The 14286-nt window shown below is 41.0% G+C and overlaps 1 protein-coding gene across 1 annotated transcript in view; it reads left to right on the top strand.

Annotated features, from left to right (window-relative positions):
* Positions 1-410: 410 nt before the first annotated feature.
* slco5a1 (solute carrier organic anion transporter family member 5A1) overlaps positions 411-14286 on the top strand; it is a 36635-nt gene continuing 22759 nt past the window's right edge. The window contains exons 1-2 of the mRNA XM_008396342.3: positions 411-539; positions 965-2374. Coding sequence (XP_008394564.1) covers positions 1369-2374 — 1006 coding nt within the window. The 5' untranslated portion in view covers positions 411-539; positions 965-1368. The remainder of the gene's footprint in view (positions 540-964; positions 2375-14286) is intronic.

The following is a 14286-nucleotide window of genomic DNA, read 5'->3' on the forward strand; positions in this document are numbered from 1 at the left end:
CAGAAACGCTGGCCATTCATTTGATCCGACTGATAAGCCGGCTTACTGGTAACGAACAAATCCATATTTGGGTTTTGTCTCGAAGTTGTAAATATGAAATTTTTTTTTTTTGGGGGGGGCAGCTTTTGCCAAATTCTTTAAGTAAAGCGACCGAGGAGACTACTGTGCTGTCATATTCCTTAATCGTTCAAAATTACAGCGTGTTCTTCATTCATATATTTTTAAAGACGCATACATTTTAAAGGTGAGACGGAATGTCCTGAAAACAACTTTTTGATTTTATAATCGTAAAAAATTACACAGTCAATAAATTACTTTCTGTTGTCAGCTATTTTTTTTGTCACGCAAGACAAAGTTTAGAGTGCTTTCCGGCACTAAATTACGCTTGAAAGACAAATCTTTCGAATTTCCGACAGTCCTCGAAGCCATCGCCTCCTCCTCCCCGGCAGCAGCAGCCGCTATCCGCAACAAGCAGCTTTCATTCAGTGTGTGGCTGCTGAGCGGAGAACAACAGGCTACCTCTCTCCTCTCAGTCCGCTGTGAGTATAACAACCTTCAGTCAAATCGTCACTTATTTCGATACGGGTTTTAAGGTTGCAAATGTGTCGTTAATATGGCTCGGGTTGAATTTGTGTTGATTTTATTCTCAAAGTGGTGTCTTGAGACGTTCGCGGAGAGCGTGGTCTTTTGTTCTCTCCGTTTATTTTTTTACATTTTGTTATTACATTAGATAATTAAAATATATTAATGTAACACGTTGGCAGAGAAGTTTTTTTTTATTTAGAATTTTATTCGTTTACATTTTTAAGGATATATTTTTATAAAACCGGATAGCGATATTAATCCCGTTTCGACACCCAGTAAAAACAGAAACAAGATACATTAGTGTTTGATTTTTACAGATTTTTAAACATGCCATCGTCAGAAATCTTCGTATTGACTCTGTTTTTATTTTATTCCCCAGAATGCTGCACAACTATGTGACAAAGGAAATATTTAAGCCAGGCTGCTGTCTAACAAAGAGCCATAAAGTCAATATCAACATGTGACATCATCGTTTTCATACTGGTAACATATTCAGTTTGAATCAAATGCTGACAAAACGCTCTCTAGTAAATCTCAACTTGTAAAAAAAGATAGAAAAAAGGTGTTGCTCTATTGTCATCTATCAAGAAAGATGTCCAAGTATGTTCAGGTCCCAAAGTTTTGCTTCTAGAAAGGCTTCTCTGTTGGGATCAGAAATGTGGGATCAACCATGAATCTAAACAGAGGGATTAAGTCTGTCTCAGTCCTACTGGCCAGACAGTCTTCTGTCCACCTCAGCAACCTGCACCACATCTACAATATCGCTGTGTGCACTGGCTACTGATGGACCCGTTACCACGGACACAAGGATTGAGCTCCAGCTGCGCCATGACTTCATCAGACCACGACGAGTCAGGGAGCGATCTGTCCGAATCCATGGAGATCCGTGAGCTCCAGGACCAGTACGTATCTGCCGAAAACTGCTTCAAGTCCAAAAGTTTACCCATCCTGAACGGACCATGCGAGCATGGTGTTGGCCTCTCTGCGCACCCTCAGCAGGTCGGTACAACCTGCTCCTGCGTGGCCGTGGAGGACAGTCAGGCGCTCCAGCTCAAGACCCCAGAATCCAGCCAGGCGGAGTCCCCCTCCTCGTGGACGGACTTCTCCCCCTCAATGTCCAGCATGGTGGGTCTGAGCAGCTCCATGCCGGTGGAGGGTCACAGGCCCGCAGGCTTCAGAGGCAGAAAACTTGGTTTCTCTCTGAGCCGGTTTATTCAGATCCCGGCCAGAAAGTGTGTGCGGGTTATCCTGACCGACTCGCGCTGCTTCTTGTTCTGCATGTGCTACCTGACCTTCATTCAGTCCCTGATGGTTTCGGGCTACCTGAGCAGTGTCATCACCACCATTGAGAAGCGCTACAGCCTACGCAGCTCCGAGTCCGGCCTGTTGGTCAGCTGCTTCGACATCGGCAGCCTGCTGGTGGTTGTCTTCATCTCTTACTTTGGCGGCAGGGGTCAGAGGCCGCGCTGGCTGGCCGTGGGCGGTGTCGTGATAGCCGTGGGTGCGGCGTTGTTCTCCCTGCCGCATTTCATCTCCCCACCGTACCAGATCCAGGAGATGAACTCGTCGGCAGGCCACGAAGGCCTCTGCCAAAGCGAGAACGGCAGCAGGCGGGAGCTGGAAGTGGCGTCCTGCCCCCGAGATCAGGAGGGCAATGAGCACAACCTGTATGTGGCGCTGTTCATCTGCGCCCAGATACTCATCGGCATGGGGTCGACGCCAATCTACACCCTGGGGCCCACCTACCTGGATGACAACGTGAAGAAAGAAAACGCTTCTTTGTACCTGGGTAAGAGAAGGTGGATATGATGGCACATGTGAAATCATTGCAACCAGACAGAATAGCTCTAGCCTATCCAATTTACTTTGTATTTAAGATGTAGTAGCAGAGTTGGGTGGTCCATTTCAAGGATCCTTCTCCATCTGGAAAAGTATGGAGCTTAGGGGTTTTTCAGGGATGTATACTAATGGAAAACAAATAGTGTGGAAAGAATAGACTTACCTTTAAACCCTGTCTTATCTTCTACGTGTAATGTCCGTCTGTTTGGTCAGCCATCTTTAAATCATGACTGAAGGTAAAATTATTTATGAAGTACAATCATACTGAAAAAATAAATGAGTGTGGAAATTTTTGGAATTTTGACAAGAAAAAAAGTGGTTTAGCAACCCCGTAATGTATTTGAATAAGCAAACGTTCCTTGAGTAATCTCACCAGTCCCGAGTCGACGGCACAACCAGTGCCCGGTATGTGACTGGAAGCATGCCGAGTTCTTGATAATCAACCAAACGGATTTCATTGCCGTCAAAATGGATTTGATTGTTATATTTTTGATTAGATTTAGTAGCCAGCTTATAACCATCATGTTGGCCAAGGCGATATAAATTTGCATGCCAATGCAAAGCTTTTTGTCCTCCTTATTTAATCTGAGTGGCATGCGACCTCTGCACTGCCCTGAGGTGGACAAAAAATACTGCAGGCCAGAGGTAAACGTATGATAGACATGAACAAAATTCAAAAGTAAGTCGCTTATGCTCAGCGGACCAAATCACGTCTTCTTGTGAGTGTTTGTGCATAATACAGATGTGGTCTTAGGTGAGGCTGTCGACTGGAAGGAAAGTTGCTCTCCTGTCTAACAAGAACTGACAGGATACTGCTGTGTGTTCCATGGTAGCAGGTTGTTTTCTCTTTGTCCGTGATCGTATACTCATCCCTAAGCCATTCAGGCATTTCATTACATACTATCCATATATTTATTTGGTATGCTGGAACTTTAGTGACCTTATTAAATTAAGATTGCTGCGCTGCTTGTCACATTCCTCTCATAGTTCGTGGAGAAGATTCTGACTGCAGAAGTAATCTCAACTTGCATCTGTCTGGGTTTTTGCTGTTGCATTGTTGGGACACGGAGAACTCATACAATGTATACAGGATCTCACAAAAAGCCACAAAAAAAGAGATCAATGTCATTGTCATTTTAACGTGATTCCAGGTGTATTGTGGCCAAAAGAAGTGTTGCATTTCCCCTAAATGTCCACATTTTGTCATGTTACAGCGAGAACTCATATGCTAAGATTTTATGTGATGCATCAACACAAAGGGGTGACAATGGTAGATGGTTTTCATTTTGTTTTGTTCTTGTGTAGAAAGCCTAACACTGCGCATTACTTTGAGAACACCAAACACATTGAAACATGGCTGGCCAATCATTTTGCAGGGATGCTTTCCTGAAACTGAAAAATGGAACCTCATCATAGTCTGTGGGAAGATGGATAATCCTGGAAGAAAACTTTAGACTGGAACAGATGTTCACCTTCAAACAAGTTCAAAGCATACTCATGTGTTAGTCAATGACTGGATTTAAATCTTTTTATAATCTTCGTCAAAATTTGAAAATGTACGATTGTGGGAAAAACCCTAAACGGGAAGGATGGTAGTATTAACCCAGCCTTGAAAATTGTAATTGTTACCTGACAAAAAGCAAAACGTTTCATGTTTTGTTGAATGATTATGCAAAGCATGGCATTATTAGATCAGTTGTAAAACATTTGTTTAACATTCTTTCCACATGTGGAAAGAAGCATCCACATGTTGACAAAGGTAACAAATGTTAGACTTAATGCAAATACAGACATTTTATTCTGCCATCTTTCAGTTTTTGTTTTTTTTAGGCTTTTAGTTGAACTTTGCAAAAGACAAAAAGCTGTTAAAACAGTTGCGCAACATTGACCACAGTGTTGGGACTTGGCCCTCACCGAGGCATCGCAGGCCTCATGGAGCTTATTCGCTGCCTGCCTTTGAGACCCAGTATTGATCTGATCCATGCGTCAAGGGGAGCCAGTGCAGCAGCAGCAGCAGCAGCTATTGAACCAGACACTGAAAACCAGGGAGAAAAGATCCTCCGGCACTTTCTTTTCCTGCTCTCACCTTAGTGAGGTGGTCCAGAGATAATGCATCAATGCTTACAGATATACTGTAGCTCAGATTTCTCTGCGAAGCTGCACTCACTGACATGACCTTGGTGGCTATGTCAGAGAACTCGTAGAGGGATCATCCACTTCCTTCCAGTAAAGCAGTGTTTGGGGAAAACAAAGATTTGTTCTCACATGGCAGAGAGGGAGCAGATAGGTGAAGGAAAACGTCCTTGGTTTGTGTTGCAGACACTCGTATAACCATGGTAACTAGATGTCAGTTGTGTTATTTGCTCTCTTTGGCTATTTTTATCCCTTTTTTTGAGTTGCATTTTGAGTCAGTTTATGCTTGAATGATGCTGAATCTGTGCTTACACTTACCAATTTCCATATGTCTCCAAATTTCATCATATCCCGATATAGGTTACCCATCGCTATAGGAGATTTCTCCTCACATCTTATGAATGTAAAGCCCATCTCAGTTTGCAGCAGCCCGAAGGGGAGGAGCTGCTTGCTTTTCTGGGACAATGCGGTTTACAGTGAGGGGGGTACTTCTTGTGTCATTGGAGAGACACAAAGCCCCCTGACCCACTCTGCTGTAGCAACAAACATATTCAATACGATTTAACTTCATCACATTTTGTTGCATTAATACCACAAAACCCAATGTGTTGGAACAGAAGTAGAGCATTATCGTGAAGTGGAATGAGGTTTAAGCAAATACAGATCTGAGAAGTGTGGCCTGCGTGTTCAGACCCTTTTTATTCTGATACATATAAATAAAATCCAGTTCAACCAAGTCAACTTCAGCTGTGGAGGCCGGTTTGCGTTATAAAACATTATTCAAAACTTTTCTTTCTTGACAATTGTGCTTTAATTTGCATTGGTCAGTCACATAAAAACCAAATAACACACTTAAGTTTGAGTATAACGTGTCAATATGTGGAAAAAGTTCAAGGGGTATGAATACTTCTGTAAGGCACTGTGCCATAGCCGCTGTATTTTACCTAAAGTTTGCATCGGGTCTTGCTGATAAACAGTGGCATAAAAGGAGGACAAACTTTACTTTAATCGCTTTTGTTCGTGTACTGCTGTGTCAGCTTCTTCGTCCTGTCTTCCTGCGCCGGGCGCACGTCTTCGAGATCTTACCGATCAATAAACATGCTTCTTGTTTTCCAATCGCTGATTTATTCCAGCCTCCAGACAGAGCCAGTGACCTGAGGAAATAATAGGAGGTTGAGATTTACAACCAAATGACGCTGACAAACTGTTCTCAGTATGTAATGACGTTGGCGATCGGGTCCACGTGATTCTCGCCTCGTGTTTGTACACGAAAATGCAGAAGAAGTTGCAAAAGAAACTGCGTAAATTTCAGTCTTGCATCATTTGATGCACTATGTTTCTTTTTTTGTTACCTTTCGCCCGTCTAAGCCTCGCAATTCCTTTGCAGGCAGCGCCGCATGTCCTTCTTTCTGCAGGGCGAATTTAATGGATCCCTCTTGCCTCTGCTTTGACAAGCATGCAGTGCAGAAAGCTAAAATGCAAGTGTGTGTGTGATTGTTTTTTTCTGCATTATTAATGTCTATTAGGCACTCCTGAAGGGCCAAGGATAGAGCCAGTATTTAACACGGCAGGCTTGTTGAAGTTGCAAGGAAAGAGATTTAATAAAAAAATTTAAAAAAAAGAATGTGGGCACCGGTTTTATGAGGACAGATTTAACGTCCACCGAGAGGTTCTGAAAAGCAGTTCTGTGTGCAGCCAGACATGCTCGCATGGACACAGGGAGTGTGTTTTACGTGGACAAATTTAGAAAGAACATTTGCTCTCAGTAAATTCCCCCGAAAGTGTGCGGCGTGTTCTTCTCCTGCAGATTTAAGGAACAAACACCACTTGAGTGCTAGTTTGTAGTTAAACCCCTGTGTTTGTCGTTGCCCTGGCGCGAGTCAATCTCATTAAACTGTGTGTGCTGTCCTGTTTTGCTGCAGCCAAAGCAAATGCAGAATGTGCACACACACAGACATGTCCCTGGAGGACTCGTCTCTACTGCCCCCCTGTCTGTCCCGTCCAGATGAAAGATCGTGTTTCAGTCTCGGATTTAAAGGTATGGCCCCATCAAAACGCTGGCATGCCTATAGACGACGAGCCAGCCCCGCTTCATCACTGTCCAACTGGCTTCTCCTCACATGCGGCTTGAATATCACCACTCCCCTTTCCCAGAGCACAGTCAGGGTTACTCAGCAGCAGGCGACCTTTTCTAGCCGCGTGCTGCTCAAAACAGCTTTGGCCACTACTGTACGATTACTATGACTCCTTGCGTGAACCGCTGACCTCTGTGAGGCTGATCCTGCACCACCAGTGACAGCATGTGCTTTTAAAACGTGTCCCTGCAGGAGGAAGAGGAGGAGGAGGAGGGAGTTATTCGAGGAGAGAAGGAGCAGTTGGGTGTGGGGGTGTGTTTGGTTCTATAAAAGCAGTGTCTCAGCCATAACTGTAAATTAGTTTTTACATCAGTATTAAATAACTGTAACTGAGTTGTTTTGACAGCATAGGAAGGTCCTTCGGGAAAATATTTGAAAGGCTTTTTTATGATGACAGGAAAGAGTTTGTTTCCAGGTAAACGGGAAGGAAGCAGACTGTCCTTCTCGTCTTATCGAATCTTTGGTTTGGCAGCTAAAATGTGTTTGAAGTTTAATTTTAATTGCAAAAACTTACTTGGCTGAATAAAGGTCAGATAATCGGTATTTATTCCAATCACTCTAAAAAAAGCTTTCTGTTGATATAGAAAATAACTGAATTGAACAGCTCTGCAATTAAACTAATTTATCAAAAAAATTTGGTTTGATTAAAAAAAAAAGTTCTTTTTTTTTTCGTTGTTTTTCACGGTTGTATTATTTTCGTCTTTTTTTTTTTTTTTACCCTTGCATGATTTTGGGATTGTTATGCTACTTGATGAAAGAGGCTTTGTTGTTCATGACATAGACATTATTCTTCCTTATATTAGTGATGCAAATATTTAAAATAGATATTCGAAGAAATATTGCAGATTTCCAATTATTTCTGCTCTCTGATAAAAGGTTTTCTTACTTAGTACTTTCCTAGATGTTTGCTTACTTCACATATCTTCCAAGAGGAATAAACACAAGTTTTAATGATTAGATTCAATCAATAACAAAATGACAAATACTTTCGTTTTTCCAGCTGTAGAGATTTCAAGTCCTTTAACCTCCATTTACGCTCATTAGCCTCTGTAGCATAACTCAGCCTCCCTCGCCTGTTGTGTCCAGTCAAGAAATAAATTTCTGTCTTTAATTACTTCTTGTTTGTCTTTTACTATGGGATCAGTGTGTTCTCTGATGAATATCAGGACTGCTGCTGCTATCATGTGCTGACTAAGCTGCTTTGGTGCTCAACATACCTATCTGTGTTGACTCTTACTGTCCAACATGCCGAAGAGAATCAACTTGGAGAGCTTGCCTTTCCTTTTACACTCCCGTCATGTCTACTTGTGCATCTTCTCAGCCCTTTTTGAGTCTATTTTCCATGCTGATCAAACCTCTAGGCTGGTGGTAGGGGAGTTATTTTCTGTAAGAGACGGGAGGCAGAGTGGGAGGAATCGTCCTCTGTTTCGGCATTAAGCCTGCTGAGGAGCAGTCTGGCTATTGTTCTCCTTGACCTCTGCGCTGCTCTGATGACCTGTGACTAGAGGAAAACTGCCGGAAAGAGAGACGTTCACGAATTTTATGTAAATCTTAAGATTTTGGTGACGCATTCGGTGTAATTTGTAATCATCGTACCATATAGATGTTAACCTCCTCTGTCCCTGAGTTTTTCTGCCTTGCTTCCAGGACATTGCACTCTGCAATGAACTTCCGGAACATGACGGGCCTCTCTTTGACTGAGATGGATGGCTGTAAACATTGCTGACCTAACCCAGGGGGGGGAGAAGCATTGTTTTGCCCTTGCATGCACACATTCACATGCATTGAAGTTAGAAGGAAATTATGCATTGTGAGTCAAAATGGAAATGTAACCTTAAATGTGCAGAGATGGGGATGAGTGTTGGCTCTCTGCTGCTCACCAAGTTTCAAGCTTATTCTGAATTATGCAATCTTTGATATTTAGTCAGATTTTAACTTAGATTTTTGTGAAGTGTTCACAATTAAGAAAATGAATGGTGCATTAATTGACTCTTATAAATAATTATGCATACTGCACTTTTATTCTTAGTATTTATACATGGATAGAGTTGCTGTAAACTAGTGGGTGTGAATGAGAGGGGGAGGAAAAAGGAGGAACAGCTGGGTTTCTTGTTCCGGAGATGCAGAGGTGCACCTGCTCTTTGGGTTTGTTTAGGTTTTAAAGTGTGTGCGTTGTTCTTGACTTGTGCTCAATGTTTCCTGATATACTTTTGGTTTTCCTGCAACTGCGCCACATTGTTTGAACATCTGTGCCTGCATAGACATGGCAGATGAGATGTGAGATGTCAACTGTAGTTTCATTCATTTGACAGAAAGAGTTGTGCATCCATGTGTATGACGTACCCAAGCTGCAAAGCACCGTGCACGTCAACCTTTTTCTGTTCGGCTGATTTAAAGATATTGCGATGGCAAAAGCAAGGTTTTTGCATGTAATGGGATGTAGTGTGACAGTAGGTTATGTAATGTCTTTGGGAAGGTTTAAAGTCTCAATTCCCAGCTTGTGTCTTCTTGGGTATGATGCTGTTCAACACTCCTATTCATGTTTGATATTTGGCCGATATTGTAATATAAAAACATGTTGTGAAGTTCAACTTTTAGATATAATCTAATGAAATGGTAACTGCATGAGTTTCTGTTCTCAAAAAGCAAATCAGTTGAAATATATGATGCTACACATTGTTTTGTCGTTTTGTGAAAACAAGATGTTCCCCCCTGACCCCCTACTGCTCAATCTCCTAAATAAGTTTCTGTGTTGGTGCCTTAAAACAAAAGCTTATCTATGCTCTTGGAGTAATAAATACCCCAAGTACAAAACCTAATGCCTGTTTAAAACCATTTAATTTGAACTTTACCAGGTGTGAGATCAGCGCTGTTTCTGGGTCATTTTCCCTCTTAAGCAGCACAGGCAGTCTTGGTGGAGTAAAACTGGATGATATGTTCCTGGCTGAAGCTGAAAGGACACAACTTCAGCACCAAGAACCCTATTGCTGTGCCATGTCTGGCATTGAGAGAGTCTGAAAAGCTGCAGGTGCAAGCTTGTGGCAAACTAAAATCCAAGCTGCTCGAATGGATTCGCAGACCCCCCCGACAATAATGTGGCTCTATCCCCGGTCCAAATGCCTTATTCATGGCCACTCATCAGCGGAACGCTTCTCCTCCACCCTCTCCAATGCTGGAACATTAAATATGCACAGAAAACCCCAAAGAATAGAAACAGGCTCTCTGGATATCAGTGCAGAACTTGTTTAGTGGGCACCTTTTAGTAAAAAGGAGAAAATTTTTTTTTACCCAAAGCTATCATCAACCATACTTCTGTTATAATCAGAAACTTTTCCTCCACAATGTAGAGGTCGGTTCTCTTAAAAAAAGGCTATTTTTTAAAAACTTATCCTATCTTTATCCCCACTAATCTTCAGCTGAAATGACTTTTTGACTTGACAGCTCTATGAGAATGTGACTGGTGGAAAGTGACGCTCAGTTTCTGCGTCCAAGTCTTAGTCTGTGCTTTACTTATATATAATCTTTTTCACGGCAAAAAGAAGGCTGAAGCAGATATTTGAAGCAGAAGCATTTAGTTTAGCACAGAAATCGTGTTTGTTGAAGAGAAAGTTGGATTACGTGGAAACCCACTAAAGATGATGGATTAGTCCAATTAAATAAAGGGATTTACTAAATGTGGCAGTGAGTGAAAGGCTTCTGAGAGCTGTTGGGACATGCAGCAATTTGAAGCAGAAGAGGCACAAGGGAAGAAAAACATTTCTTCAATGCGCTGCCGTTGAAAGGCGCTCCAGTATTGAAGCACGTAGAAATGTGGAGAATTAGTTTTTCTTTCAGGGACAAGAAAAGCTGGAAAAAAAAGTACAGTTTGTAGAGACTACTCGAACATTGCAAATAATTTTCACCTTTTCATGCGTTTGCTTACTACAGGCCTTCAAGGTTGAGGGTAGTAATTAAAAGTGTAACCGTTTCAATTGTATATACTTCAAAAAACTCAGTAGCTGCACAGATTTAAAAAAATAATACTGTGTGCATCATAAAACACAAAGTACATCAGCCAGATATTTGTTTGCAACAGATTTTTCAGCTCTGCCATGGCTTTGTTTGGCACTGGTGGTCCTGTGCCCCTTTGCTCATTTTCTACATGACAGTGTAAGAAAATGTCATGCTCATTTTCTTACAGTGTAAGAAAATGAGCCATCTGCTATGAAATATTTCATACTGGCCATGCTTAAGCTGATGCTCAACATTTTGTACGTGGTACGCTGTAAAAAAAACAATATATATATATCTATATATATATATATAGATATATATATATGGTTATGCAACTACAAATATTATTTAATGGTAGGAGGTCACTCAGTTATTTTGTTTTTGATCAAGGATCATAATAATCTCATTATTTAATAGGATGTGCTGGTCTGCACATCCAGAATCCACAATTTGTTGAAATATAGTGTATGTGACTGGAAATGTATTTTCTGAAAAGAATAATGACAATGGGTTGCCGTGACAAGAGAGATACTTCTAAATGTAGTCTAATAATATTTACAGATAAATCCAACGTGATGTAATTGGCTTTAATCCAGAGCAGAAGAGTAATGTTTAGTACTACTGCTGCTAAAAGACTGATGTCAAGTATAAAAACATGGACTGAAGCAAAAATACAGACTTTAAAACTTACAAAATGCGAGGCTTTCTTTTCAAGCAAATGTGCATTTTGCCCAAAAAAAACATTGTTTTGGGCTACATTGGTAAGACAAGTTGATATTACCTAGTTAATTGAGCGTACTATCTTCTGCATGCATTGTTTGTTTTTAAAAGAGTACAGCTTTACTTTAACAAGGCTAGTGGGTTCTTAAACAAGTTGGTGCTCATCAGTTAACAATAGTAAAGCAAAGCATCTTGTTCTAAAGCAGGGGTCTGCAGCTCTAATCAAAAGGCTGAATGAATTCACTGCCACATCAGCAAGTTTGGCAAAGGCCTGATCATTTGATTCAGGCGTGACGGAGCAAGGATGCATCCAAAAGTTGCAGGACCGTAGCACTGAAAAAGTTGCAAACTCCTTTTCTAAAAGTCAGTCCAATATCCCGATTTTGTCTTTTATTAGCTGAGTTTACTTGTGGGGGTTTACCCATCTGACACTGCGATACTCAGTGACCCTGTCACATGTATCCATGGAGAACAGGAGAGGGAACAGCTAAGCTCTGTCCTGATACGCACCCTTACACAAACTGGGTTTCTCTTCATCTCCATGTTTCTGGTTGATTTTGGAGAATGTTCCTTTGTTCGTGGTCTCACAGCCTTTGGCTCCTTAAATAAATTCTGTCTGATCAGATTTCTGACAGCAGCAGATTTGCCGTCTTCTGCTGTCAGTGCAGCTCCAGAAGGCTTACAACAGCAATAGAATCTGAAAAAAAAATGTTGATTAAGTTTTTGATATATGACCTTTCTAATGCACACTAAAGGAAAAGTGTAGGTGGAACGGGTCCCTCAGGAGTGCACTTCCAGGCTACACCTTTTTTCTTTGTGGAGCAGCTGATTCGCTGGTTTTAACAGCTATTTGCCATGTACAGCATATTCTCTTGGATCTGAAACCAGTGAAGAAGGAAAAGTGCATTGCTTGTGGTGTTGGTGCTGCTTCACTGGCTGACTGCTACCTCAGGCTATTGAAAGCTAAATATAGAGAAAACCCCTTCGTTCACTTCTTTTTTTTCTAAATATTTGATTTAGCAAAGTGTGTGGAGGGGAACCCCTGCATGGAGAGTGTCTCAGTCTGCATGAAAAATGAATGCAGTGTACTGTTTGGATGGTTTTATGCGCTGTGACAAAGATTTGATCTGTTATGCAGTGAGAGCGTTTGGTTCCACACAGTAAATAAATGTTAATCCAAAACCATTTGAAGAAAGAGTCACTGATGTGATTATTTTAGCTTTAGGAGTGGGTTGTAGGAAATGTTGGGGGGTGGAAGGCAAGTTTTCAGGTGCTGATCAAGTTCTTATGATTGACCATGCTTTGTCTCAGTGGTTTTATACTGTAAAGCCTCAAGGTAAAGGACTAGAAAGTCACTTAGGGATGCCAGGATGTTTGATCTGAAAGCCTCTTTGATGTTCAAGCAGTGCTAACAAGGCCCGATCGAGCAATGGTCTGGGTCTGTACCATCTGTTCTAACAGGATGACGGGGTTTTCCTCTGCATTATCCACTAAAACCTTCATCACATCCTGCGTCTTAGTGGATTTCTAGTACTGTGTTTGTAGCCTCTTTTTCCTTCAGAAATGCATTGTTCCTCTGTTGCACAGATTTAATGCAACAAATGCATTCCTTAGAGCCCTTGATCATAATTGATGTGCTACCATCACTCATTTGCTACAAAATCTTCATGGCCTGTTCCGCCACGTTCAAAAGGAGGTCAGATGGGTTGAGATCTGTTCACTGTGGAGGCCGTTTGGCTCCATAGTAAACTGGTTACATCAAGCGAACTTGATGTAACCAGTTGGAGATGATGTAAGCTTTGTGGCATGACACATTCTCCTGCTGGAAGTAGCCATTAGGATATGGGTATGCTGCGGTCATAAAGGAGTAGGCATGCTCAGCGACAACAGTCAGATCGGCAGTAGCGTTTACACAATGGTGAATTGTTTTCCAACAATTCAGTCACTTAAGTCTCGTTTCTTAACCATTTGTATTAACAAGCAATTTAGCAGGTGTACCTGATAAAGTGGCCATTGCATATGTCTTTTTTAAATAAATTTCTACTATTTAAGGTCTAAAATACTCCAACACACAAGAGGAAAAATGCATTCATTAAACATCTGAAACTGATTCATGACATTCTGATGCATAATATCAACCGTTTCTTAATATTGAACATTTTCAGATATAGTCAGAGTCCAATACTGCTGTCTCTTCTGCATTTCGCCAGCAGAACATGTTTCTAATGTGTGCCGTTAATGTTGTTAAAAAAACAATATACTATAATGTTCTGAAATGCACTTAGTTTTATCTGTAGTTTTTAAAACTAGCAAATACAGCTACAATCTTCATTCAGAGAACTTAAGAAATGAAGAACTTGATGAACTTAGCATTTAGCCCTGTTTTGATGGGACTTATTGATAATTCAGTTTGAAGCATAATTAGTGGTTTCAGCTAATCACCTCCTAATAATGACCCAGGAAAACTACCTTTTTCCCATAGTCTTCACTAGAAGACTATGGGTTCAAACATTTTAGTTTCAGTGCTATTAACAACTGCATAGAATTGATCTATTCATTCTCTATCTAGAAAGATCAAACTGTTGAAATGGTGCTCTATTTGTAACTTAATATCCAAGTCAGTTTAATTTAATGAGCTTGGTGTTGAGTTGTATTGCTTGACTTGATAGAAGCTCAGTTTATTCTTTTTTCTCATTGTTTTCTCACTCATCTGCAGAGCCGCTGTAACCTGCTGGATCTTTATATTGATACTGTATATATATATACTGTTATATTTTATTCTGTCTCAGAATAAAATAAAAAATATAACTTCTATATAGTTCACTTTCTCCCATGTGCATAGACCCTTTTCCCCATTATCCCTTGGATAATGAGTGTAAAG

The sequence above is a fragment of the Poecilia reticulata genome, chromosome 20 (genome assembly GCF_904066995.2).
Source record: "Poecilia reticulata chromosome 20, P_reticulata-male-v2, whole genome shotgun sequence".
In the NCBI taxonomy this organism is placed as follows: Eukaryota; Metazoa; Chordata; class Actinopteri; order Cyprinodontiformes; family Poeciliidae; genus Poecilia; species Poecilia reticulata.